This window comes from Pecten maximus, unplaced genomic scaffold (assembly GCF_902652985.1).
Source record: "Pecten maximus unplaced genomic scaffold, xPecMax1.1, whole genome shotgun sequence".
Lineage (NCBI taxonomy): Eukaryota > Metazoa > Mollusca > Bivalvia > Pectinida > Pectinidae > Pecten > Pecten maximus.
In genome coordinates, this window is record NW_022982822.1 from 1 (window position 1) to 27,119 (window position 27,119).

The following is a 27,119-nucleotide window of genomic DNA, read 5'->3' on the forward strand; positions in this document are numbered from 1 at the left end:
TAAAGAATGGAATGACCTCAGTGACTCACCTGCTAAAGAATGGAATAACCTCAGCGACTTACCTGCTAAAGAATGGAATAACCTCAGCGACTTACCTGCTAAAGAATGGAATAACCTCAGCGACTAAGAATGGAATGACCTCAGTGACTCACCTGAAGAATGGTCTGTAGCTGCTGAGGCTGACCACCGGTTGGTCTGAGGGTTCCGTCCCTTTGTCCACCTGTGTATCAGCTGTTGTCTGTAAAACCATCAATAATGTTCACAGAGTTGTGTGTCGACCCAATAGAACATTTCCTCGTATCATGGTTTAAATAGTGTCAATGTCATTTGCCAAACAACAGAATACAAGATTCTACTAGAAAATGTCTGTAAGACATAAATGAACCCCGCTGCCACTTGACACCCGGAAACCTCAGCAGTTCCTAAGATTAGCTAATTTGGTTTGTTTTTGTTGAACATCCTAATAACAGCCTGGGTCATTTTAGGACGTGCCAGGTTTTTGCGGTGGAGGAAAGCCGGAGTAACCGGAGAAAAACCACCGGCCAGCGGTCAGTACCTGGCAACTGGCCTACAGTCAGTACCTGGCAACTGCCCCACGTAGGTTTCGACCTCGCAACCCAGAGGTGGAGGGCTGGTGTTAAAGTGTCGGGACACCTTAACCACTCGGCTACCGCGGCCCCCTAGTTACATTGCATCGGGACGGGGCGGACATGGGTAACACTATAAGCCCCTCACCCCCATTTCATGGCAAGGGCATAATTATTCAAATTAAGATATTCAATGAAGATAACAAAATTTTAACATCATAGGCTCCATAAAAATCATTTAAAGTCTAGAACTTTTTTCTCAACTCCAATCTGACACTATCAATCCCCATTCGACTGACCACACACACAGCCAATTTTTCTGTGATGATGTGTCATTTGGAAACTTTTCAAGAATCTTCTAAAGATGAGTACACCAATTACAACATCATTGTAAACTGGGAAATGGGTACAATCAACTTACTTTATCTAGAACTGTAGAATCTTTGCTGTTTTCATCGCTCTCTTCATCTGGCGAATTCTCTTTATCAGCCTTTTTCCTAGAAAGATACAAACACAATGTGATTCCCGACCGAAGCAAATGCTGTGTAGCTTCAATTTTAATTTTGAGACAAATTGCTGGTATTTACTGTTATCGTAAAGAGATGATGGTTGTCATTGTAAACTGAGTCTCTACCAAGACCATCAAATGTGGATAACAAGCCTTTTGGGCCTTTCTAATGCTGACAATTACAGTACATGTATATGAAGAAGAATATCATTAAGAAAAAAAATCAATCAAAAATACCAATGTTTCAAACATTCAAAAAAAAAAAATTTACCAAAATATTTTTTCTCCAACCATTTTAAGAAATTAAAGCCCCACCATACAGTCTAGACAGTCCCACCATAAAAACATCTACAGGTTGGAATTTTTTAATGAAAGGTAGGACTCTGAAGAAACTTGCCCATAAACTTGAATCAACAGTTGACAGATGGACAGATGTTAGATGGTATTGGATGTCTGCTGAAATTCTACGAGCACGTAAAACTTTTTAACTGTTTACATAGTGTAAACGTTCAAGGGGTAGTAGTGTGCAGCCAGCCGGGATCAAACCCGCGACCCTCGGCTTACTGGTCCGCCGTTCTACCGAGTGAGCTAAAGGGAAATTCCCCCTGTCCGGAAGCTAGAAGGCGACCTTACAACTATGTACAGTATTTACAATTAAAATCCGGCCTGCTACACTACTCCCTCCTTCAAACGTGTTCGCCCCTGAACACATCAACCCAGGTTCTATCTCCAAGGAAGCCTCTTGCTTTCACTCGGAGTGGTCTGCGGCACCAATGTAAAAGTTCAAGGAGTAGTAGTGTGCAGCCAGCCGGGATCGAACCTGTGACCCTCGGCTTACTGGTCCGCCGCCATACAACTATGTACAGTATTTACAATTAAAACCCGGCCTGCTACACATAGAATCAATCTTTACACTGGAGTCTATATTTCATCAAATACATATCCGATTTTTACACAGGAGTCTGTATTTCATCAGATACACATTTTTAATATTTTATGATTGTGACTTACTTTTTGCCTCCTTTCCGGCCCTTTTTCCTGCCCTTACTGTCTCCACCGACGGGCTGTAGGACCGGAGTAGGGCACTCGTACCAGTCAAAGTTGGCAGGAGGTGGTTTAAAATTTGGTGTGGCTTCAAATAAATGTCACATAATCTGGTAATTTTTACTGTTGGAAATATTTCAATTACCCAAAGTAACTACAATGAAAGAATTTGTCCATATTCCAACTACCGGTTAAAATTCTGCTGAATATATATATGACTTGAATACAAAGTAGGTAGCTTAGCAATAGCTTATAGGTGAATTATACATGAAAAAAAAAAAATTCTGCTGAAGGGAACACTCACCTATGCTGACAGAATCTTAAAACAGTTTTTACATTGTACCGTTCATCAGAAGACCAACCGTCTGCTCAGTGAAGAAAATGGTTAACTTTTTTTCTTTATTATGTTTTAGACTAGCCCCAATATCTAATCAAAGTTCACTTAACCCCTTTTTGCGCCATAAATATGTGATATCGTTTGGCATATTGAAGCACTCCATAACATTACTTCAACAGAATAATAATCGAAAACATTTTAACTGTGGAGCAATTTTGCTTGAATGAACATATTCCAAAACTTTTGAATTGTTGAAAAACTTTCATTGCAGTCTGATTAACCCACTTTTAAGCTCCTTAATGCGAAAAAAACATGATTTGCCGTATTGATAGCCCTCCATAGTAATGCTTTAATCATATAACGGTCAACAGCTGTTTGACTTTCGTGATCCACTAATGTTTGAAACAACTTACTCAAAACATTCACCGTTTCTGGTGACACATTTGAGATATTTGCTATTCATTATTTTTACAAAAGGAGAACTTTAAAGTTTGAACTTGATAAGAACTAAGTACTATGAAGTTTACCTGCCAAACATTTTTCCAGTAAGCCCTGTAGTTCTGTAATATTCTGTATTCTTGTGATGACCTTGCCCTTCATTTCAAGGTCATCCTGGGGGGCAAAGGCATTCACAACTTCTCTGAACCAGTTGAGGCCGGTAAACAGAGATGAACATACAATCTCTTTCTCCTTCCGTGAGAGGCTCAAAATTTTCTCAAAAATTTCCGGTGTTGGCAGCAATAGTGGACATCCTGATGTTGAGCGAAGCAAAATAGGTCAAGGTTACCATAACTGGCTCAAATTGCAATAAATTTTTTAATTCTATTAAGGACTTGGCGCAAAGAATATATATAAACAATACATAGGTTTGTTTGTTAGCTTGCTTGGTTTATCGCCCTGTGGACAGCCAGGATCATTTTCATTTTTAGGCTAGGTCTCCTTGTAGTAGTTGGTGACTACCTCACTGAACAAAATATGGGAGGCCCATCACATGCCATCCAGAGCAATTTGGGAAAGTGTCTTGCCCAAGGACACAGCCACGACAGCACAGACCGGCCCGTTTCTCAGCTTCCCGAGAAACACAAACCGACACGGGTAGAGAGCGTCGAACCACACACCTCGGATCTTCACCTGAGGTTACGTGGCCAGGCACTCTGACCGACAGAGCTATTGTGGCAACTCAATAAAAATACTGTCAACATGGAAATTTACGCAAGGAGGAAATTTACGCTTATTACGTGGATCCTTTTTGATCTCGAAAATTTCCCCCATGTGTATTATTTTGATATTAATTTGAGTAAACTCAAACTACAAACGAAGGTGCGTCATTCGCAAATATTACCCCCAAGCGTATAGTTTACATATAAAAATCGCGAAATTAACCACCCGGGAAATAACCATTTTTATAGTAGGTGGAAATTATATCAAAATGAAATGTCTACAAGAGTAACACTGAAAGTTCCAAAATAAGAATCATCATTTCATCAGCAGTTTAGATTACTATTGAAAATTATTAAATATTCCCCAACATAATGTTGATGTAACTGATCCAAATACACTTGAACCTATTACATCAGTCCGACACTTTGGTTAAAATTCTAATTATTCATTATTGAACTTTTTTATCTGAAACCTGAATATAATCTAATATAAACCAGTTCCCTACTCACCCAGAAGGGCATCAACGTTAGTAAGGTCTCCTTGTTGTTTTTCTTCACAGATCTGGAGCAGACGGAAGTGAGGCGACAGACAGACAGGGTCGGGAGATCTCCTGTAACGATACATCCAATATTTTACTAAAACAAGACAAAGATGTTGATCCAAGACAGAGCAGTGTAATGGTAATCCTGTTGGATATTTTCTGTAAATTTGATCAACTGTTTACATGAATTTGTCACAAGTTTGAAAGAAAGGTAAAAGATTCTTGATGTGTGCCCCGGGCAGGACTCAAACCCAGGTCTCCTGCGTGATAAGCCACGGCTCTACCTCCTGAGCCAAAGATGGATGCTCCGTCAGCCGAGTGACAGAGACCATATTTAACATTATGAACAAGCCACAACAATCCATTCCTTTTAATACAATATACCCTTATTTATTTTTAGATTCCAAAATCTGAACCTGATTTACCTTAAGTCTCTGATCATGGTTTTCATCTATACCTGGTAGAGATTCCGTAGACTACTGCTTGCAATCTGTACTTAAAACATTTTTTTTCTTTTTAAATTAAAATCATCGCTAAAACAATTTTACATGTTGAGATCTTGAATTGATCCGATCGTAAAAACTTGTGATAAAAAAGTTTACAGAACCGAAATCAAGTGGACGACCGAAGATGTTGCTATTTCCATTGTAGGTTAAATATCACCAGCTTCTCCAAGAAATGACAGTGACCACATTAGACATTGGCAACGAGTTTCTAAATTTTTTTAGATGACTGATTGGAAGTGGGTAGTGTTTGTAAACTATTCCCATACTTATTCAAATTTCACAGTCTCTACTGCACGAGTGAAAGTATCCAATTATTGAAATACTGTATTTGTAAAATATTAACATGGACACATATGGCAGAAATTATTTCCAAAATACCGAATTCAGTACCAAACTGAACACTTTCATCCATGTTACTGGAAGCGACTTCTGATTCAGATCTTTGATGCTTTTCCGAGCACATGGCTGTCACTGCCAGCTAACTTGTAAACATATAATTATTTTCAAAAGTATCATTGTTATTTTCTCATCAACAATGCCCCAGAAATTGAAAGTAAAATTCCAGTGCCCAATTTTGTTGCCGGCGTAAACAATACTAGAAAATTTACCCGTTTTCATTTTTCTTCAGTTGTTTTTTCTTGTCCTTACTGCTCCACTCGATCAGCGGGATAATGTTGATGGCGATGGATCCCTCCACATCGTCATCAAGACTGAACTTCGTCTCAAACGGAATAACATGCTTCCTGTAAGGAAGGACAACTCTGTTTTAACCAACTGATATCAACAAACACAAGTGGATTAACCATAATCAACTCTGCAATCTTTAAATCTAGAGTTTGGCTTGGCCAGTACAGAATTAACTTCAAACAAGGCAATATTTTGAGTTGAGAAACTGATAGAGGCTGGAAATACTTCAAAGCCATGCTTAATAGACGTTTTAAATACTACAACGAACTCTATAATATCTAACCATCCTGGAGTTTTAAATATTACTTACGATGTCTACCATGTAATCGACTGATGTTTTAAATACTACTCACTATTTATCAGATGTCCACCATGTAATTGTCCTGAAGTTTTAAACACTACTTACGATTTATCAGGTATTTCCTTGATGTCCACCAGGTAATCGTACTGAAGTTTTTAATACTACTTACGATTTATCAGGTATTTCCTCGATGTCCACTACGTAATCGTCCTGGAAGTCTGTAATCACATTCTCACTGATCCACGCCTGCAGAGACATTTATTCATAACATCTTGAAATGCTGACACCAAAATAAAGGGGATCTTATGCGAGAGATCATTTCCATGATTTTCAGTGATTTAATATCAATGAACAGTAATCTTAGGTGAGAAAATGTTTTCATAACCTCAATATAACATGGACACGAGTGTTTGATTTTCATTATTATTAAAACAAGAGGCCCAGAGGGCCTGCATCGCTCACCTGGATATTTCAGTAATTATGGCAAAAATACTCTAAAGTTATATATCAAACATTTTCCTACTTTTGAACTGCCTCTCCCAACAATAGTTCAATCTACAGGTGGACCTAATCCTGTCATTCTTGAGGAAGAAAAGGGATTTCTAAAGTTTATTTTGCTATATTTCCCCTATTGGGCCCCCTTTGGCCCAGGTGAGTTAAAAACACGTACACCAATCATACTTGAGATTTATGAAACAACTTTTAAGGAATATTTTGTGTTGCATTATTAAGATGTAAAATTCACAACAAGCTTTATGAATATCATATGAAATCGAAATAAATGTAAGATTTTGTAAAATTTTGTATGTATATATTCATTACATATAATGAAGGGCATCTATTTTTTCAATAATGGAAATTTCAATGTATGTCACCATATAGGTTAAGTTTAAATTGTCCAGTAAAAGATCCCTCTCTAACAGTAACAGTGTACAACAAGCCATCACAATCTACAAACATAAACCTCTTTTATTACAATGATTGGTTGACCTAAGATGACCTTTGATGAACTTTGACATACCTCCACTTTAGAGTCAATGTGTCCGCGGCGAATGACCGCTGCCAGTTCGTCCATGAACAGAGATGCAACCTCAGGTGTGCGACTACTGGATGTCTTGACCAACTGAAGCAGACTGACAACTTGTTTGTAGAGATCGTCAGTCAGAGGGATACTTTCAAGCTGGGTCTGGACCTGGGGTGTACTGAAAATATATCTTTACTTAAATCACAGGTCTGGACCTGAGGGGTACTGAAAACATACCTTTACTTAGCAAATCACGGGTCTGGACCTGGGATGTGCTGAAAACATACCTTTACTTAAATCATGGGTCTGGACCTGGGGTTTACTGAAAACATACCTTTACTTAAAGCATGGGTCTGGGCCTGTGGGTACTGAAAACATACCTTTACTTAAATCATGGGTCTGGGCCTGTGGGTACTGAAAACATACCTTTACTTAAATCATGGGTCTGGGCCTGTGGGTACTGAAAACATACCTTTACTTAAATCATGGGTCTGGACCTGGGGTGTGCTGAAAACATACCTTTACTTAAATCATGGGTCTGGGCCTGTGGGTACTGAAAACATACCTTTACTTAAATCATGGGTCTGGACCTGGGGTGTACTGAAGTCATACCTTTACTTAAATCATGGGTCTGGACCTGGGGTGTACTGAAGTCATACCTTTACTTAAATCATGGGTCTGGACCTGGGGGTGTACTGAAGTCATACCTTAATTTAAATCATGGGTCTGGACCTGGGGTGTACTGAAGTCATACCTTTACTTAAATAATGAGTCTGGACCTGGGGGTACTGAAAACATACCTTTACTTAAATCATGGGTCTGGACGGGGTCTGTACTGAAAACATACCTTTTCTTAACAAATCATGGGTCTGGACCTGGAGGGTACTGAAAACATACCTTTACTTAAATCATGGGTCTGGACCTGGGGTGTGCTGAAAACATACCTTTACTTAAATCATGGGTCTGGCCCTGGGGTGTGCTGACAACATACCTTAACTTAAATCATGGGTCTGGACCTGGGGTGTGCTGAAAACATACCTTTACTTAAATCATGGGTCTGGCCCTGGGGTGTGCTGACAACATACCTTAACTTAAATCATGGGTCTGGACCTGGGGTGTGCTGAAAACATACCTTTACTTAAATCATGGGTCTGGACCTGGGGTATACTGAAAACATACCTTTACTTAAATCATGGGTCTGGACCTGGAGGGTACTGAAAACATACCTTTACTTAAATCATGGGTCTGGACCTAGGGTGTACTGAAAACATACCTTAACTTAAATCACGGGTCTGGACCTGGAGTGTGCTGACAACATACCTTTACTTAAATCATGGGTCTGGACGGGGTCTGTACTGAAAACATACCTTTACTTAAATCATTGGTCTGGACCTGGAGGGTACTGAAGTCATACCTTTACTTAAATCATTGGTCTGGACCTGGAGGGTACTGAAAACATACCTTTACTTAAATCATGGGTCTGGACCTGGGGTGTGCTGAAAACATACCTTTACTTAAATCATGGGTCTGGGCCTGTGGGTACTGAAAACATACCTTTACTTAAATCATGGGTCTGGACGGGGTCTGTACTGAAAACATACCTTTTCTTAACAAATCATGGGTCTGGACCTGGAGGGTACTGAAAACATACCTTTACTTAAATCATGGGTCTGGACCTGGGGTGTGCTGAAAACATACCTTTACTTAAATCATGGGTCTGGACCTAGGGTGTACTGAAAACATACCTTTACTTAAATCATGGGTCTGGACCTGGGGTGTGCTGAAAACATACCTTTACTTAAATCATGGGTCTGGCCCTGGGGTGTGCTGACAACATACCTTAACTTAAATCATGGGTCTGGACCTGGGGTGTGCTGAAAACATACCTTTACTTAAATCATGGGTCTGGACCTGGAGGGTACTGAAGTCATACCTTTACTTAAATCATGGGTCTGGACCTGGGGTGTGCTGAAAACATACCTTTACTTAAATCATGGGTCTGGACCTGGAGGGTACTGAAGTCATACCTTTACTTAAATCATGGGTCTGGACCTGGGGTGTGCTGAAAACATACCTTTTCTTAAATCATGGGTCTGGACCTGGAGGGTACTGAAAACATACCTTTACTTAACAAATCAGTTGAAGTGTCACTAAACTGTTGCCTTTAAGACTATGCTTCCAGTATATCAAAAATATTCTTAAATATTAACATTTTTACTTCAGCATGTTCCCCTATTAAATGTTTATATCAGTTTAAAGACACTTAACATATTATTGCCCAGACAAGGTCAGTACTAGGAAATCCTAATATACAATGCATCCCTCCTATCTTGATCAAATGACTTTCATTTTACTACAGCCTTCTAATGTCCTGCGGTACATAGACAGGGCTCAAAGTGGATATTTTCACCTGATGGCCTATTTGGCTTCCAAGTCATAAAATCTAGGTGCCAAATGGAAAAGTTAGTCACCCGGCCAAGTTGTCTTACATTTAAAAAAAGTCTTTTAATTCTTTAGTTCAGTATAACATCTCTCTGTAACTTTTTCTATTGTGAAAGTCATTTTAACATTGACTACGTACAACCTTTGAAAGATTAACCAAATCGCAAATTTACACAATTTTTTTAGTGGCCATGCAGGTGCCTTATAGGTCAATAACTGGTCGCCGATGGTGACTTTAAGGCGCCATGGCCAATAAATAGGCGCCACTTTGAGCCGTGATAGAGATAATACACAAACCTTTTGTAGGCAATGCTCTTGATGATCATAATAGCCCCAATTACTCCCATCCTCTTGTACCTGTTCAAAGAAACAAGATTTTATAAGACGTTGTCGTCAATATCCCCTGTGGTCTGCTAAAGAAATGGAAAATAGCTATACATGTATGAATTTGGTTGATTGCATAAAGTGCAATATTTAGGTCTACCACCATTTGTTTCCATGGTTACAGGAAAATTTTGAGAAATACAAACCACTCCATGTCAAAAGACACCACCAGAGTGGAGTTTTCCAGGTGTTGTGAAGTTATTTTAAATGGTGTTTAAGCTACACATCGGAAACTGTAATATTTAGGTTTTTCAGCATTTGTTGCCATGGCAACAGGAAAATCATGAAAAATACAAACCCATCCATACCAAAAGGCATAACTTGACCACTAGAGCAATACATGTACCAGGTTTCGTGAAGTTTTGGAGTTATGCTTCAGAAATGGGAGATAAATATTCATGGCGCCCTAACAGGCGCTAGGTCATCCAGATTGCATTTATGTTGGCAATAAATGCAATCTAACAAGCATTTAAATGTTAAATAAAAGAATTTTCCCACTTACTTTGGACTGTTACTTGAAAGTTGCTTCCTGATGAGAATATGAAGATCATCCTGAAAATAGTTGAACCACCTTAGAAAATTAAGGATTTTAAATTGTAACCTACTTGCTTTGAAAATGTAAATGATCATTCATCAGCAGATTTTGTTATCTCTCAAGCATCTTTTTGTTTTTATTTTGCTAGGCAATAAACTAACAAAGCAGGGGTCGACATTAACGCTTGTCCGATTGCCCGGTACCAGACGAAATTGATGTCGGACAAGTGAAATCATTAAAGTACTTGTCCGACGGGACAAGTAACAAATCTGTCATTGTGTTTTATTTATGTTATATTCTGAAGTCAAAACTGATTCAATACTCACTGTAAAATGAGTAAACTCCTTTAAATTGTGTTAACCATCGAACGGAAGTGAGTTGATCATGCTTATTAAAGCTTCATTCGGAACTACATAGAAATGATGGTAGACTTCCGAGGGCTCTCGAAAACATGTAATCGGTATCACTAGTATGTTTGAAACGCATGCGAATGCTGTACATGTGAGAGCATTGATACTACGACAGATACCGTCTGCTGGAATCGTAATAAAAATGAATCAGTTTTGATATAATTAAGGAGGCTGCAGATGAAGCAGACTACCGTGCCCTAGAAAACGGTGACATGTTTTAATGTTTTAGTAAGTTTCTTCATGAAAGTTAATTATTTTAAAGTACTTCATTCATCTGCTTTTAGGTAAAAAAAGGATGGTTTAGTAAAACTTAAATAACTTGTAATAATACTTTCTTGCTGTTTTATTGTTGTTAGTAATTATTATGAGTCGAAATTATGGCTTGCAGTGCTTACCTCTACTTTATAATAAATCATCTCACTGTTTACACATAACAGATGGAAAGTAGAAACACATGTAGGACAAGTGATTATTTCATTCGGACAAGTGAATTTATCTTATCACTTGTCCAAAGGGACAAGTGCAGAAAAAAGTTAATGTCGACCCCTGCAAAGGAGTTCCATATGTTACCATTCTTCAAATTAACCTTTTTTTAATCAACAAAGCTGGCAAATAACTTTGTGTTCATCGTGCATGGATATTTCGGAAATGTGGATCAAAAACAGAAATCTCAAAATCGAAAATTCAATACTACAACATATCTTTTTTTTTAAGATAAAATACATGTAAATAGATTTTCTTACCTGTATGAGGCCCCCTTCTTGAGGATTCCTGAACGCCAACATACTCAGCATGGAGTATAATTTTCGAATCTGCATCACGGAGAGATTGTCCAAGTAATCTAGAACACCCTGAAAGAGTCAGAAAGATTAAATACCACAGGCTTAAACATCACACAGAGATTGTCCAAGTAATCTAGAACGCCCTGAAAGAGTCAGAAAGATTAAATACCGCAGGCTTAAACATCACGGAGAGATTGTCCAAGTAATCTAGAACGCCCTGAAAGAGTCAGAAAGATTAAATACCGCAGGCTTAAACATCACGGAGAGATTGTCCAAGTAATCTAGAACACCCTGAAAAAGTCAGAAAGATTAAATACCGCAGGCTTAAACATCACGGAGAGATTGTCCAAGTAATCTAGAACGCCCTGAAAGAGTCAGAAAGCTGTCAGACAGCAGACCTAAACATCCATAACTTTCCCTATGGTAAAACTCAAGTTGAAACAAGTGTATTATTTTGTGTTAATTCACAGTGAAATTCACTGTATGATTTTTCATAAGTAAAGCTCAGATGCCGGTCACATACCTTGACAAATATTGCAAAAGGTGCCATCTTGGAGAGATGAGAGTCGACAAGTTCGGCCAGGATGTCGAGGGAAGAGTCAATCTCGCCCTCAAACCCAATACCGATGTGGGTCACCAAATTCCCTACAATCTCCTGCAAAAATTCACAAACTTTCAAAAATGCTGTATTAAATGGAGAAATATCACTTTCAATGTCAGGTATAAATGGTAACTATTCATCAAAGATAAGAAAAGATGCATGGTCGTCAAGTCAACATAGTAACTATTGTAGGGTGTTTGTCTTCATTCCGACATACAGCCAGGAATATTTTGAACTGGACCTCTACAAGTGGATTTAGAAACAAGTGCAATCAGTGATTGTGAAGCTCACCGGCAGCAGCAATCACACTATGCACTCATTTTTAATGTATGTATAAGCATGTGATTTTGAAATTTTACCTCACAAAACATCACTCCTAGACCCCTAATGGATGCATAAACCAAATTAGAAGGGTGTGAGGTGTTACTTTAGGACTAACAAGCTTACCAAAAACTTACCCTAAAAACTTTGAAGTCTTGCAGTGGGACGCTTGGGGTACAGTATTAGCTCACGGTTACACGTAACCGGTGAGCTAAAAATCACATACATTTTCTACTTCAAATTTATTTTGATTTAATTATCAAAGAATATTGATTCAAATACTAACCAGTTTCCTTTTTAAAATCAGAAATAGTAAGTAAAATTTTGTGGGAAATGTTACACTAAAATTTGATATTTACACATTATGGTCTCTGACAGAACCAGTAATCCTACCTGCTGACAGAACCAGTAATCCTACCTGCTGACAGAACCAGTAATCCTACCTGCTGACAGAACCAGTAATCCTACCTGCTGACAGAACCAGCGATCCTACCTGCTGACAGAAGGAGTCAAATGATGTAAATGCTCCCTTGTAAATGGCACAAGCAAGATAGACGACTGCCGGTTCCGGGGACCGCAGCAGAACCTCAGCCAGTGACAGGATGGATGGGAAGTAGTCACGCATCACCTGGAATACATGTGAAAATCAGCCAATCAGTGTTTCTCACACAAAATTCAGCCAATCAGTGTTTCTCACACAAAATTCAACCAATCAGTGCTGGTCATACAAAATTCAACCAATCAGACTGAGTTTTTGTTGAAACAAAATTCAACAAATGATGCTTGTCACACAAATTTCAACCAATCTAATCATTGCACTATAAACTCAATCAGTGTTTGTCACACAAAATTCAACTAATCAGTGTTTGTCACACAAAATTCAACTAATCAGTGTTTGTCACACAAAATTCAACTAATCAGTGTTTGTCACACAAAATTCAACTAATCAGTGTTTGTCACACAAAATTCAACTAATCAGTGTTTGTCACACAAAATTCAACTAATCAGTGTTTGTCACACAAAATTCAACTAATCAGTGTTTGTCACACAAAACTCAATCAATCAGTGTTTTTTTCACACAAAATTCAACCAATCAGTGTTTTCTACACATAATGCACACATCCGACCACTGAAAGAAAAGAGAAGTTCTCGCCTTCAAATAATGTGGCATACACTCTCCACGTCCACAAATAACTAATCTAACTTCCAAGTTACCTGTGAGTGGGATCCAAACGCTGCCTGTACCAGCACCTCAGTGAAGCCACCGGATCGAATCTTGTTACGGAACAGACTTACAACAGGTTTCTTACGATTGGTCGAGTGTAGAATGAGGAGGATGAAAATGTCGATAACTTTGTGGTCGCCAGGTTGTTTTACTCCATCTATCACCTGAACAATAAAATACCAATCCATTTGTCATAATCTCTAACCAAGAATTGTATATGATCATTAACATATTTTTACAACATACAACACTATATATTTAAACTATTTAGGGAAATAAAATTTTCCAATATTTTACAACGATGATCATCTGATAACTAATCTATGATTATTGTCTTCCTAAGAACCAAATTATTATCAACTGAAAATAAGGATATGCTTTTGTGTATTTTTTATACAATTCCAAAATTTACATATTTAACACTATTGCCAAAGTGAATAAATCATTAAGTTTATCTCAAAGAAATTCAATTACATATTTTTTGTTAATATTAGTGATCATTTTAAGACAACATTATTTTTTCTTTCTTCATTTGTTGGTGTTATTTGGTATATTTCTAAACCATTGGTGCCATTTTTTTGCATTTCTATGACAAGCAAAGTATACACTGTCAGAGATATAACATCAATAACTGACAGGCCCCATGTAATAACTTAATAACACTGTTATGACGTCATAAAATGTCACATGATGTCTCGATGGTTAAGACATTTTGGTAGAATTTCGTTGGTTTCATTATCCATATACTTTACCTTAATCCACGCCTCCGCCACACATTTCTGGAAACGTATCCCTGACTTGATGGCATCCAGCGTCAACAGCTCTGATCCACGGGCAGTCTCGATCTCTGATTTCGACCCCCTTCCATCAAAATAACATGTTAAACACAAATAACTGTATGTTAAGTGAGGGATACTCCGGTAACTATGGGAAGACTATTGGAAGAAATATTTATACATTGATTAAAAATTCAGTGCAAGGTTGATGTTGTGTGTTCAGTGAGTGTCATTCCAGTAAATTATACATACTTGGTTTGGTTTATTTTGTTTAATGTCATATTAACTGTCAGGGTCATTTAAGGATGTGCCAGGTTTTGGAGGTGGAGGAGAGCCGGAGTACCCAGAGAAAAACCACTGGCCTACAGTCAGTACCAGGCAACTGCCCCACATGGGTTTCGAACTCATGACCCAGAGGTGGAGGGCTGGTAATAAAGTGCCGGGACACCTTAAGCCCTCGGCCCCTATTATACGTACTAAGGGAAGCCTCTAGAAACAAAAGACATTCTTTGCAAGAGGAAATCTGGCACTGTTAGAATTAAACCACTTCTTTCAGTTGTTTGCAACGACTTGAAGTCCTCCCATTGATGTCTTGAAGTCCTCCCATTGATATAACTAACTAGGCGATACGTATTTATTTATTTATTTATTTATTCATTTGTTTTATCTTTTTTGTAGTTACCTGTTGCCTCCTTGTGTGAAGGGCGTAGAGGAGATGGTGGGAGCAAAACTCGAGTTGAAATCTAGATTACTGCGAATTTCTTCAACAACCTATAAAGCATCAAATTTCAATATATCACGTGTGAAAAATTGATTGAAGCATAGTGTTTTAATCTCTAGAAATTCAAATCTGCAATTTCACACAAACTACAAAACCTGTTATCTAATATATATATATAGCAATGTATACTGCTAAAGACACTTTGTATTAACTTTCAAAAATAGGTCTGAAAATATTTGTTTATATTTATAAAATGTGGAATATACCTCGACAGCATCTTGACTGTTGACCGACTGAAGAAGGAACTTGATAACTACTGGTAAATCTTCCATCCTGACTGAAGCCAATGTCTGCAGCACTGATTCTCTCACCTGTTAAAACAAAGGAGCAGCCCATTCACTTAAGGGTGTATGTTACATTACTGTGACATGGAGACTTAAGGGTGTATGTTACCTTACTGTTAAATGGAGACTTAAGGGTGTATGTTAACTTACTGTGACATGGAGACTTAAGGGTGTATGTTACCTTACTGTGACATGGAGACTTAAGGGTGTATGTTACCTTACTGTGACATGGAGACTTAAGGGTGTATGTTACATTACTGTAATCAGGATACTTAAGGCTGTATGTTACCTTACTATGACATAGAGATTTTAAGGGTTAATGCCACTTTACTGTGACATGGATACTTAACGAGAAAATGAGAAAACAACTTACCTCAGACAACAGGTCCTGGGTCAGTGTAAGATTGGACAAGGCATCCAATATTGGAACAGTCAACTGGTTATTTTGAAGTAAAATCTCCCTGCGCATTGAGAAAACAATTCTTAATAAGAAAAACTCTTTCCAATACTTACTACGTAAATTGAATATTAATAAATGTTGTTACGTTGATTTTACATCTGAACATTGTAATCTCAAAGTCAGTGGGGTCATGAGAAACTCTGAGCTACCCTGAGTATTCAAGCTACTCAAGCATATTTCCAACTTATTTTGATCTTTGAGTTATCAGCGTATGACTGGAATATAATGAAGGCTGTGTGTATCTGATATTTACATCCTCAAAAAACATTATATGTTAAAACTCATTCATGTTACAAGGGAAGTTACGGATAATGATTCCAATGATCTTTGCATAAAAATGCGAAAAACAAATTCCTCTTCAGTACTTATGATATTGGGAATGGAGACAATATTTTGCATTGTGATGCAGTACCTTACAAACATTTTACAATTTTAAGTTAACTTACGGAATTACTTAATAGCAAAAGTCTGCACTACATTTCAAACTTCATTCAAAAAACCTTTCTTATTATCAATTTTGCAATTGTAGCACTTTGAAGAAAGATTATAATTTGTCAAAAAAGTATCCATATTTATCTTAGGACAGATTTACCTTTGACAGATTTATCTTTAGACACATTTACCTTTAGACAGGTTTACAGATTTACCTTGGGGACAGGTTTACTGATTTACCTAAGACATACAAAATGTATTTACCTCAAGACAAAGCTACAGATTTACCTTAAATTAACCTTAGACAGGTTTTACAGATTTACCTTAGACAACTTTACCTTTGACAGTTTTACCTGAAGATATATTTACTGATTTACCTTCAGACAGATTTACCTGAGAGCTCTTGCCACTTCTCCATGCTCCGAGTCTTCCACAACCTCGGGAAGACAGGTAATTATCTCACGTTGTATATCAAGGGAGACGATTCCAATCATCTCAAGCATCTTATCCGTCACAACCTACATAAACATCCACATTTTTATATTGGTTTGACATTACACATAAAATTCAGTGCTGATAGGTCCAAAAAATGGAATAGATTTTCAAAGGAGAATAAAACACAATTGCCAAACAATTTTTCGATCGACTGTTTCATGATTGTCAGTTGTTTAAATGTTGATTGTTCCCAAAAAATCACGACAAAACCCTTTACAAGTATTCTTTAGACTAATTTACCAAATTAGATATATATGAAACTTTACCAACCTTTCCATTGACGATACTGTCCAGCCATCGAAACTGGCTCATTAACAGTCGAGGGAGATTCACCTTTTCTCCGTGATCAAATATAGATCTAAAGAAAAAAGCAAAAAAATATAATTTAAAATAACATCTCTAACAGTTTTTTTTGTTTTTTTTTTAACACGGACCAAACTACAAGGATGCGCTTTCTCAGGCCTGAACAGAGCTTGGAGGCACCACCCTGGGAAATTTAATCCAGGATGTTATATGGCAGGAAATGACTGGATGTCAATAACAGTCAAAACAGTAGATGCATCGATATTAGTCAAAGACTAATAAATGACGTCAATAACGGTTGGTTTTGTTATTTCATTTTATCAAACATTAAACTGCTAGACATGAGGAATCATGATATCATGTTTTATCACATTATAAAGGGGAGACAATTCATAATAGTGATTTTTCAAAAGCAAAATTAACAATACATATCCCTGTGAAGTACTGCCATGAAATGTTTGGTGGGAATTGTAATATTTTATCCCTGTGATTCATTTTTAGTCCCACTGATATCAGCACAAACGGTGCGCTGTATTATTGGTATACTGGTATACCGAGATTCTACTTGAAAAAGATATGTATCGCGGTACGATTTTGACATATCGGTACACTTGGGAATCTTTGTATGTTTCCGTAAAAACTTCCTTTAATAATGAAAATTTAAACAATATTCGATCAACTGCTTATGATTTTTGTTTCCTAAGTGTAAATATTTAATAACACATCAATTCACTTGCATATCATATTAATTGTTTTCGAGACGATAAATACATAAAACATTTATACATTCCCGACCTCAAACGTATCAAGCGTCTTGTTCATCGAGATTGCTCAAGTGTGTCGTACCGTTTTCAAAATGGTGGGTATAGTTAATCAGGTATGTTAAGCCATGATTACATTCGTTTTCTTCATCATTGCTTTGTTTAAAGAAAAGACTTGTTCTGACTAAAATATTGTAATACGTATCACGGTACGAGGATCCTGTATTGCAATATATCCCGATACAGGATCCTCGCGACCTATCCCTAATCAGCACAGCCATCACTATCAGTAGGCTACAGCATATAACACAAAAAGTATATACAGTGCAGAATTACTGTAAAAGAAATGTTAAATGATAGGTTATGAGTTTCAGCCTATACAAACATTTTTATTATGAATTAGTCACAAAAAATTACAAGAGGCCCAATGGGCATGTATCTCTCACCTGCTTCTAGAGCAACTCTGAAATTGATCTAGGTCATTTATGCAGATACTAAGCTGATTACCACTTTATTGAATATCAGGTCTCTGAGTCTCTTAGCTATCAAGAAATCATGATTTAAAGACTTTTAACACATATGACCCCTGTGGCCTTGAATGGATATAAACATTTCTTCTTTTCAAAAAATCATGATTTGAAGCAGCCTCAAAACTTTAATCACCAGGAATATATGATTTACAAAGAAGGTAAACAATTGTACTTACTCTTCATCTTCCATGAACTCTGCCAACTTCTCCAGTAAAGTATTCATCAGTTTTGGCTACAAGAATCCAAATGTTAAATAATGATGTTTGATTATGTATGATGATGATGATGAGGATGAGGATGAGGATGATGATGATGATGATGATGAGGATGATGAGGATGATGATGATGATGAGGATGATGAGGATGATGATGATGAGGAGGATGAGGATGATGATGAGGAGGATGAGGATGAGGATTTAAAAAAAAAAAAAAATTCAATTAAGTTTAATTTGACACTGAACATTAACTGCCTTAACCGTGGGCTTATAGACCTGAAAATGGTGTGACAGTCTTGACAGATGTGGACTAATTACAGTCAAACCTCGTTATCTCAAAATCAGCGATGTCATGACTTATTGCCTGGATAAGCATCAAAATGGGAGGAATGTCCTAAGAGACAGACTACATGCTCTACATAGTTAAAATAAAGGAATCGTGCATTTTCTCTATACTTAATGTTGTGGCTGGGTACGAAGTTGAGAAGAGACTTTCTTTACCTGCAGCATATCCACACCCAACACGAGACGTATAACACAGTCCTGACTCCCGCTCCGTGCCCTAACATTTCAAAATCACAACAAATATGATTATTTACATTCATACAGGTATAATCTTGATGCTTGGACAATTTGATACATTTAGGTCTTTCTCCTCAGGGCCTGGGGTCCATGAGGGTCAAATTTTTTTTACATCATCAAACTTTTGTCCCATCTCTCAATTCCAACCAAGTTTGAATAGTAACTATTATTTGTTTGTTTGCTGGGTTTATCCCCCCACCCCAAACAGCCAGGGTCATTTTGAGGTGGGGTCTCCTTGTAGTAGCTTGTGACTACCTAACTGAACATACAAGAGGCCTGTCGCATGCCGTCCAGAGCAATTACGGTAAAGTGTCTTGCCCAAGGACACAGCCGCGACAGCACAGACCAGTTCATTTCTCAGCTTCCCAAGAAACACCAACCGCCACAGGTAGGGAGCGTCCAACCACACACCTCTGATCTTATTACATAAAACAACACTCTCTAACTGTAGTCATTTCTATGTTGTTCTGTGAAGTCTCCACCAACTACTACAAGGAGACTCCACCTCAAAATGACCCTGGCTGTTTACAAGGGTGAAAAACCCAGCAAATAAAACAAACCATCTGGATACTGGGGTTTGGACCCATATAATTCATTAGTTTCATCTTTCAGTATTTCTGTAAAATTTCACCAAAATGGGTTCTTTGTATTTTTTAAAAGTAACATCAGGAAGTTGCAATAGTTCACTTGAGATTTTATGTATATTTATTCCGATGTCATGCATATTTATGCCCATGTCATGTATATTTATTCCCATATCATGTATATTTATGCCCATGCCGTGTATATTTATTCCCATATCATGTATATTTATGCCTATGTCGTGTATATTTATGCCCATGTTTTACATATTTATGCCCATGTCATATATATTTATGTCTATGTCGTGTATGTTTATGCCCATGACGTGTATATTTATGCCCATGTTGTGTATATTTATTCCTATGTCGTGTATGTTTATGCCCATGACGTGTATATTTATGCCCATATTATTTATAATTATGCCCTTGTCGTGTATATTTATGCCCATGTCGTGTATATTTATGCCCATATTGTTTATAATTATGGCCTTGTGTATATTTATGCCTATGTCGTGTATGTTTATGCCAATGACGTGTATATTTATGCCCATATTGTTTATAATTATGCCCATGTCGTGTATATTTATGCCAATGTCATGTATATTTATGCCCATGTCGTGTATATTTATGCCCATGTCGTGTATATTTCTGCCCTTGTCGTGTATATTTATGCCCATGTCGTGTATATTTATGCCCTTGTCGTGTATATTTATGCCCATGTCGTGTATATTTATGCCCATGTCATGTATATTTATGCCCATGTCGTGTATATTTATGCCCATGTCATGTATATTTATTCCCATGTCATGTATATTTATTCCCATGTCGTGTATATTTATGCCCATGTCGTGTATATTTATGCCCATGTTTTACATATTTATGCCCATGTCATATATATTTATGTCTATGTCGTGTATGTTTATGCCCATGACGTGTATATTTATGCCCATGTTGTGTATATTTATTCCTATGTCGTGTATGTTTATGCCCATGACGTGTATATTTATGCCCATATTATTTATAATTATGCCCTTGTCGTGTATATTTATGCCCATGTCGTGTATATTTATGCCCATATTGTTTATAATTATGGCCTTGTGTATATTTATGCCTATGTCGTGTATGTTTATGCCAATGACGTGTATATTTATGCCCATATTGTTTATAATTATGCCCATGTCGTGTATATTTATGCCAATGTCATGTATATTTATGCCCATGTCGTGTATATTTATGCCCATGTCGTGTATATTTCTGCCCTTGTCGTGTATATTTATGCCCATGTCGTGTATATTTATGCCCTTGTCGTGTATATTTATGCCCATGTCGTGTATATTTATGCCCATGTCATGTATATTTATGCCCATGTCGTGTATATTTATGCCCATGTCATGTATATTTATTCCCATGTCATGTATATTTATTCCCATGTCGTGTATATTTATGCCCATGTCGTGTATATTTATGCCCATGTTGTGTATATTTATGCCCATGGCGTATATATTTATGCCCATGTTGTGTATATTTATGCCCATGTCATGTATATTTATGCCCATGTCGTGTATATTTATGCCCATGTCATGTATATTTATGCCCACGTCGTGTATATTTATGCCCATGTCGTGTATATTTATGCCCATGGTGTATATATTTATGCCCTTGTGTATATTTATGCCCATGTCATGTATATTTATGCCCATGTCGTGTATATCTATGCCCATGTCATGTATATTTATGCCCATGTCATGTATATTTATTCCCATGTCGTGTATATTTATTCCCATGTTGTGTATATTTATGCCCATGTTGTGTATATTTATGCCCATGTCATGTATATTTATGCCCATGTCATGTATATTTATGCCCATGTCATGTATATTTATTCCCATGTTGTGTATATTTATGCCCATGTCATGTACATTTATGCCCATGTCGTGTATATTTATGCCCATGTCATGTACATTTATGCCCATGTTGTGTATATTTATGCCCCTGTCGTGTATATTTATGCCCATGTCGTGTATATTTATGCCCATGTCATGTACATTTATGCCCATGTCATGTATATTTATGCCCATGCCGTGTATATTTATGCCCATGTCGTGTATATTTATGCCCATGTTGTGTATATTTATGCCCATGTCGTGTATATTTATGCCCATGTCGTGTATATTTATGCCCCGACTTACGAGTCACAGTCTGATGTAGTGCTGGTGGGAAGGAGACTGTAATGGAACCTAAAATAAAGCAAAAACACAGAATTAACAGAAAATCGTAACCATACAGTAAAACATCCGATACATTTATCAGTATTATATATCTGTAAACTGGTAAAGGTCTGAAGAATTCTCATATAACATACAACAAATAACCTCTGACTGCGGTTGTGGGGGAGGGCTTATTACAGGACACTGCAATGACATTTATATCAATAATCATATGAATTGCAATATAGGTTTAACAAACTTGGTAGCCATTTACCAAGCATGTTACTGATTTCATATCATGACCCTGGGCTTTTGGCTATGAAGAAGAGACTGTTTAAATATTTTAACACATTTGACCCATGTGACCTTGAAAGTCGGTCAAGGTCATTTGCATGAAAAAAACTTGGTAGTGCTTCATCCCAAAATACTACTGGCCAAAATACCCTAAGCTTCTCGATTATTGAGAAGAAGTTGAAAATGTATGAAATTTTGACCAGCGTAAAGCGAGGGTCTTTACGGACAGAACAGAACACTGACATGGGTCTTAAGAGGAGTTTGGGGGTAAATAAATATCTCATTTATCTGTATATGTAAGGTAGCTGTTATGCCATGCCCATTTTTTTCATGTTTGCATCAAAATTGTAGCGACACAAAACGGTGTCGAAGAATTCCACATTTTCATATAGTAGTGCGCTCTGGCCCTACCCTAGACACTGTGTCAGGGCCAGAGTAAACTCAGGCTAGATGACAAACTACATGTACCTATCCTGCAGGTTAAGACTGCATGAAGCTAGTCTGATGATTGTCCATAAACTCACCTGGACTGATCTTCAATGAACTCCTGGAAACCCTCAGCAAACTCGTCAACAACCTGCTCAGAATAAAATAAACTTCAAAAACGGTCATTTCTCTAACAATATTCTACCTATAAAAGTTATAAAAAGTAGGTTTTTTTATGTAGAATATGAAAATTCAACCAATTATTAAACATTAATTGTGTAAACATAAAATAATTTAAATGTTTTACTTTCAAAAACCCTCTACAAAACACATATACTAAACATAGAACTAAGACAAATTTCATTTCATTATAAAATTAGAATATCTCATACTAAAATGTCCGTCCCTTACCCCTGGATAATTGTCATGACGTTTCAAAGCCAAGTGTAAGTTTCGTTGGAATACAGCTTGATCTACATCTAAAAAGGAAAATTAACCTTGAATTATTTTCTAAATCATTTACCAAATTTACCATAGTAACAAAGAAGACTTATAAGATAACCTTTTTCATTTTCATATTTGAATTTTCTTTACATTGCATTACTTTGGTTCATTATTGCTTAGCGTCCTATTAACAGCTAAGGTCATTTAAGGACGGCCTCCTGTACGGGCGATATGCATGCATGTGGCACGTGCATATGTGTGTTTTGGGAGGCTGTGGTATGTTTGTGTTAAAGACTCCTTGTGATAGGCCGAGTAGCAACTACCATTTTTAAAGACTCTGGTATGTCTCAGCCAGGGGATCGAACTCAAAGCCTTCCGCACAGGGGCGAACACTCAACTAAAGGCCAAAATTGAGGCATTGTCAAGGGAGACATTAGGAAGAAGAAAGAAGAGAAAAGATAAGATCCCAAGTTTAGTCGCCTCTTATGATCATGCAATGGGGGCAGTAGGTACAATTCTTACGCCCTACCTACAGGGCTAACATTGCACTACACAATTGAAAGTGAGGCAAGATATCTTTAAGGTTTCAATGAGGTAAATGGCTGTAGTTTTATGTGCAGGGATAACTTTGGAGGGGGACATGGGGCCAATTGACCCATATTTTCCAAAATGGCCCACCAAAACTCACAAATTTCTTCAATTTTTTATGTTTTGGCCCATACGATTTCTGAAATCTTGTCAAACTGGCCCATGATTTCCGGGTCCATGGTTAACCCTAGTGCCTTATATGTATGGACTTTGGTCATGATATGCATACATGCTAAACGATAGTGAGCTAATGTACCAAATTCAAAACTCGATACAAAGAGTTATTTATACAACAAATATTTCAAAATTAAATTATTCAAATAAAAATTAATAACTTTGTCCATATCAATAATGGTGACCTTTGAATTTTGTAAACTATTGGTGTCTTTTCTGGTACAGAAGCTGTAGTGACCTAGGCCTTAGAATTTTGAACTCATTCAAGGTATTCCCATACTTGAACAATTTACATTAAGTCATTGTACAATTTTTTATCCAAATCTGTTTCACAAGTAAAAATGTTGATTTTAGAATTTTGGAAAGAACTTGTATAGAACCCTACAAAACAGGAAATATTTGGTTTAGGTTTCCTTTGATGTTTAAGAAGTGTCATAGTAAGTAAGGTATATCTCAATTGAATTAAGTCTTTAATTGACTCTGTAAACCTGTCACAGGTAATCTACAGGTGACTTACATAATTTGTCAATAGGGTTAATTAATGACAGGTGTAGAAGGTAATAGCAGTGAGTCCAAGCTGGCCTTACAGGTTATTGTACTCATACCATATGTTATCTTTAGGATAGCCAGGTGGTAGCTCCGCCCAGTTAATTATTAGATCCACCCAGTTATATTTTAATTAGGTAACTAGCCAATGAGATTCTGTTCTTGAATTACTGTTTATGTCAATTATATAAAACATAGTGTTAGGATATAGAAGAGAGTGAGAGAACAGGAGCAAGAGCTATGAACAAGGATTGGAATTATGGACATGAGAGTGTGTGAATGTTAGAACAATTTGGATTATTATAATTTACTATTTCGGAACTTTTGGACACATAAATAAAACTTAATAATCATGGAACCAGAAAGATCGTCAGTGCTTGTTTTTATCAGTGACTTCAATACCGACTAAAGAAATGGACAATCAGGCATCAGAGGCATCTAAACAAAGCTAATTCCCCAAAAGCAAGATGAGGAGTCCTCTGCATGTCTATAACAAATAAGTAGCTCACCACACCCAAGCAACAAGCTGCCCAGCAGCATATAGAGTACCAGAGTGTTCTAGTCAGTGGTAAACTATTAAATCAAGTAAGCTAGTGTGGAACTTACTTAATGTGTTGAACTTTCCTCCTTTCTTCAGTGTCAGCCCACATTTGGCAAGTAGCTGACGAAACACAGTATCACTGGTGTAATTCTCATCCTCATCTGACGATTTTCTCTTCTTCGCTAAGGCTCCTGGAAATATCCAAAATTTAACATTATATATTCATTAGCAGGGTTCACCCTGAACCAAAAAATCATCGGCCATTTTTACAAGATTTCAGAAATCAAATGGGCCAAAACATAGAAAATTGAAGAAATTTGTGAGTTTTGGTGGGCCATTTAGAAAAATATGGGGCAAATGGCCCCATCCCCATCCCTGAATTAGTTGTACTGCTCATATCAGTTGTGAAAAACATTACAGGATGTATCATTGCATCTTTTCTTGAATTTACTAAAAATTGAAATGGCTGGTAACTTTAAATTCAAAAGACAAGGCATATTTGTAAAGCTTCAACTCAGCATCACTGCAATTGTAAGACCTATATTTACATTTGTCTGTCATTGTCATTATATAGTCTGTTTGAGAGCTCTGGCATTGATGTATGTTTAAATGCCATCCATCATGGGCTACAATCACCAGCGTATTAATTTAACACATGCCGGAACTATAATATCCAGGATAATTAAGTTTAACGACTAATTAATTTGTCTACATTATTTGTTATAAAAAATATGCCATATTCTACCATGTTTGCTATGCAACGCTAGTTTTGATTGGTTTAAAACCATGTATTATTTTCCAATAATACACGCTCCTGCCAATAATACACGCTCGTGAGTCACGGCTGTTACAATTTTATATATCTAAAATTCACCCGTTTCCTAAAAGGTTACTATAGCCGAGTGGGCTGATGGGTTAGTCTTTCAATACATTTTTATCACGACGCGAGTTTGAATCCTACGGAGGCCCCTTTTTTTTCTTTTTTATTCTTTTTTTTTTTAATTTTCAAAATCAATGCCATATGATAGATGCTTTTGATCGTAGTACTGTATTGCCTGTATATTTCATCAACAAATAATGCAATACTCAAGAAATAAATTACAAGGTTTTCTCGGGTTTCTTTGCTGTTTTTCTATTAGAAAGAGGTCGATCTCAGAACTAAACAGTACATGGTAGAATAGAAATAATCAACTTTGACTCGTGTATTGTTGCAGGATATATAACTCGGACTCGGATATTTTGCAATTTTAATTAATAACTAAGGCCTGCGGCCTTCGTTATTAATTTAATTGCAAAATATCCTCATCCTCGTTGTATATCCTGCAATAATACACGAATCCTCGTTAATTATTTCTTAAATAAAATAATACAAGAGGCCCAGAGGGCCTGTATTGCTCACCTGGATTTTATGATATATGAAACAAGAATGATGATTAAGTATATTTGTCACTGGTATTGCTATGTCAATATATCATAGGCATTTTATATGGGTACGTGAGGTTTTTATGCCAAAAAATGACTTTTGGCGCAACCCCTTAGGGATGCTACCACACAAATGTGAGTGATATCCATTGCTTAGTTTCAGAAAAGAAGTTGTTTAAACCCATTGACCCCTTTTGACCCTGCCCTCTGCACCCGGGGGTCAGTTCCTTCCTTTATAAAATTTTGAGTACTTACCCAAAAGAATGCTACCTGTCAAATATGAGCTGTTTCAGAGAAGAAGCTGTTCATATCAATTTAGCCAAATTGACCCCTTTTGGCCCCACCCCTCAGCCCCCTGGTGGGGTCAGCCCTAAAAGTGTTAAAAGTGTCGGGACACCTTAACCACTCGGTCACCACGGCCCCTATCAGAGGTACTGGGCTATAGATAATTAGTCGTTAAACTTAATTATTTTGTCAACATTATTTGTTAAAATAAAAAAAGTAAAAGGAATTGGAAAAGAAAGTGTTGAACTTCAGATAATTGTAAATTTTATTTATTTGACAACTGTTACTCAACATATACAAGCTTATATTAATCACTTGTTGGCCGGGATGGAAGCATGCAAGGTACCCGGAGAAAACCCACAGTCAGGCAGGTGACCCCAATTTTTTCACATTCGATTGGGAATTAAACCCCAACTGTCTATGTGAGACTGAGTGCAACCACTATGCCACCGGACCACCGTAATAGTTGTGTTACATATTGTTTCAGCCTACCCTTCTGGCGGTCATCCCTGTGGTCAGATCCTTTTCTCTTGCTTGATGTTCTTGATCGGTCACCTCCCATGGTCACTGGTCAATGTTTTAACAAATATCTCTAT

General features: G+C 37.1%; 1 protein-coding gene across 1 annotated transcript; it reads right to left on the minus strand.

The window, feature by feature from the left end:
• Nucleotides 1-152: 152 nt before the first annotated feature.
• On the minus strand, nt 153-27,119 carry LOC117320991 (Fanconi anemia group D2 protein-like; the record flags this gene model as incomplete). The annotated part of the gene is given in 27 exon segments (XM_033875479.1): nt 153-238; nt 1,009-1,084; nt 2,107-2,227; nt 3,004-3,228; nt 4,147-4,247; nt 5,293-5,427; nt 5,842-5,918; nt 6,694-6,874; nt 9,436-9,495; nt 10,025-10,074; nt 11,211-11,318; nt 11,773-11,904; nt 12,665-12,799; nt 13,387-13,560; nt 14,149-14,257; nt 14,855-14,943; nt 15,160-15,264; nt 15,611-15,698; nt 16,523-16,647; nt 16,895-16,982; nt 18,395-18,450; nt 18,935-18,995; nt 21,786-21,833; nt 22,622-22,674; nt 22,935-23,002; nt 24,882-25,007; nt 27,016-27,119. Coding segments are annotated over 27 exon segments (2,747 nt in total), but the record flags the coding sequence as incomplete, so codon positions are not given.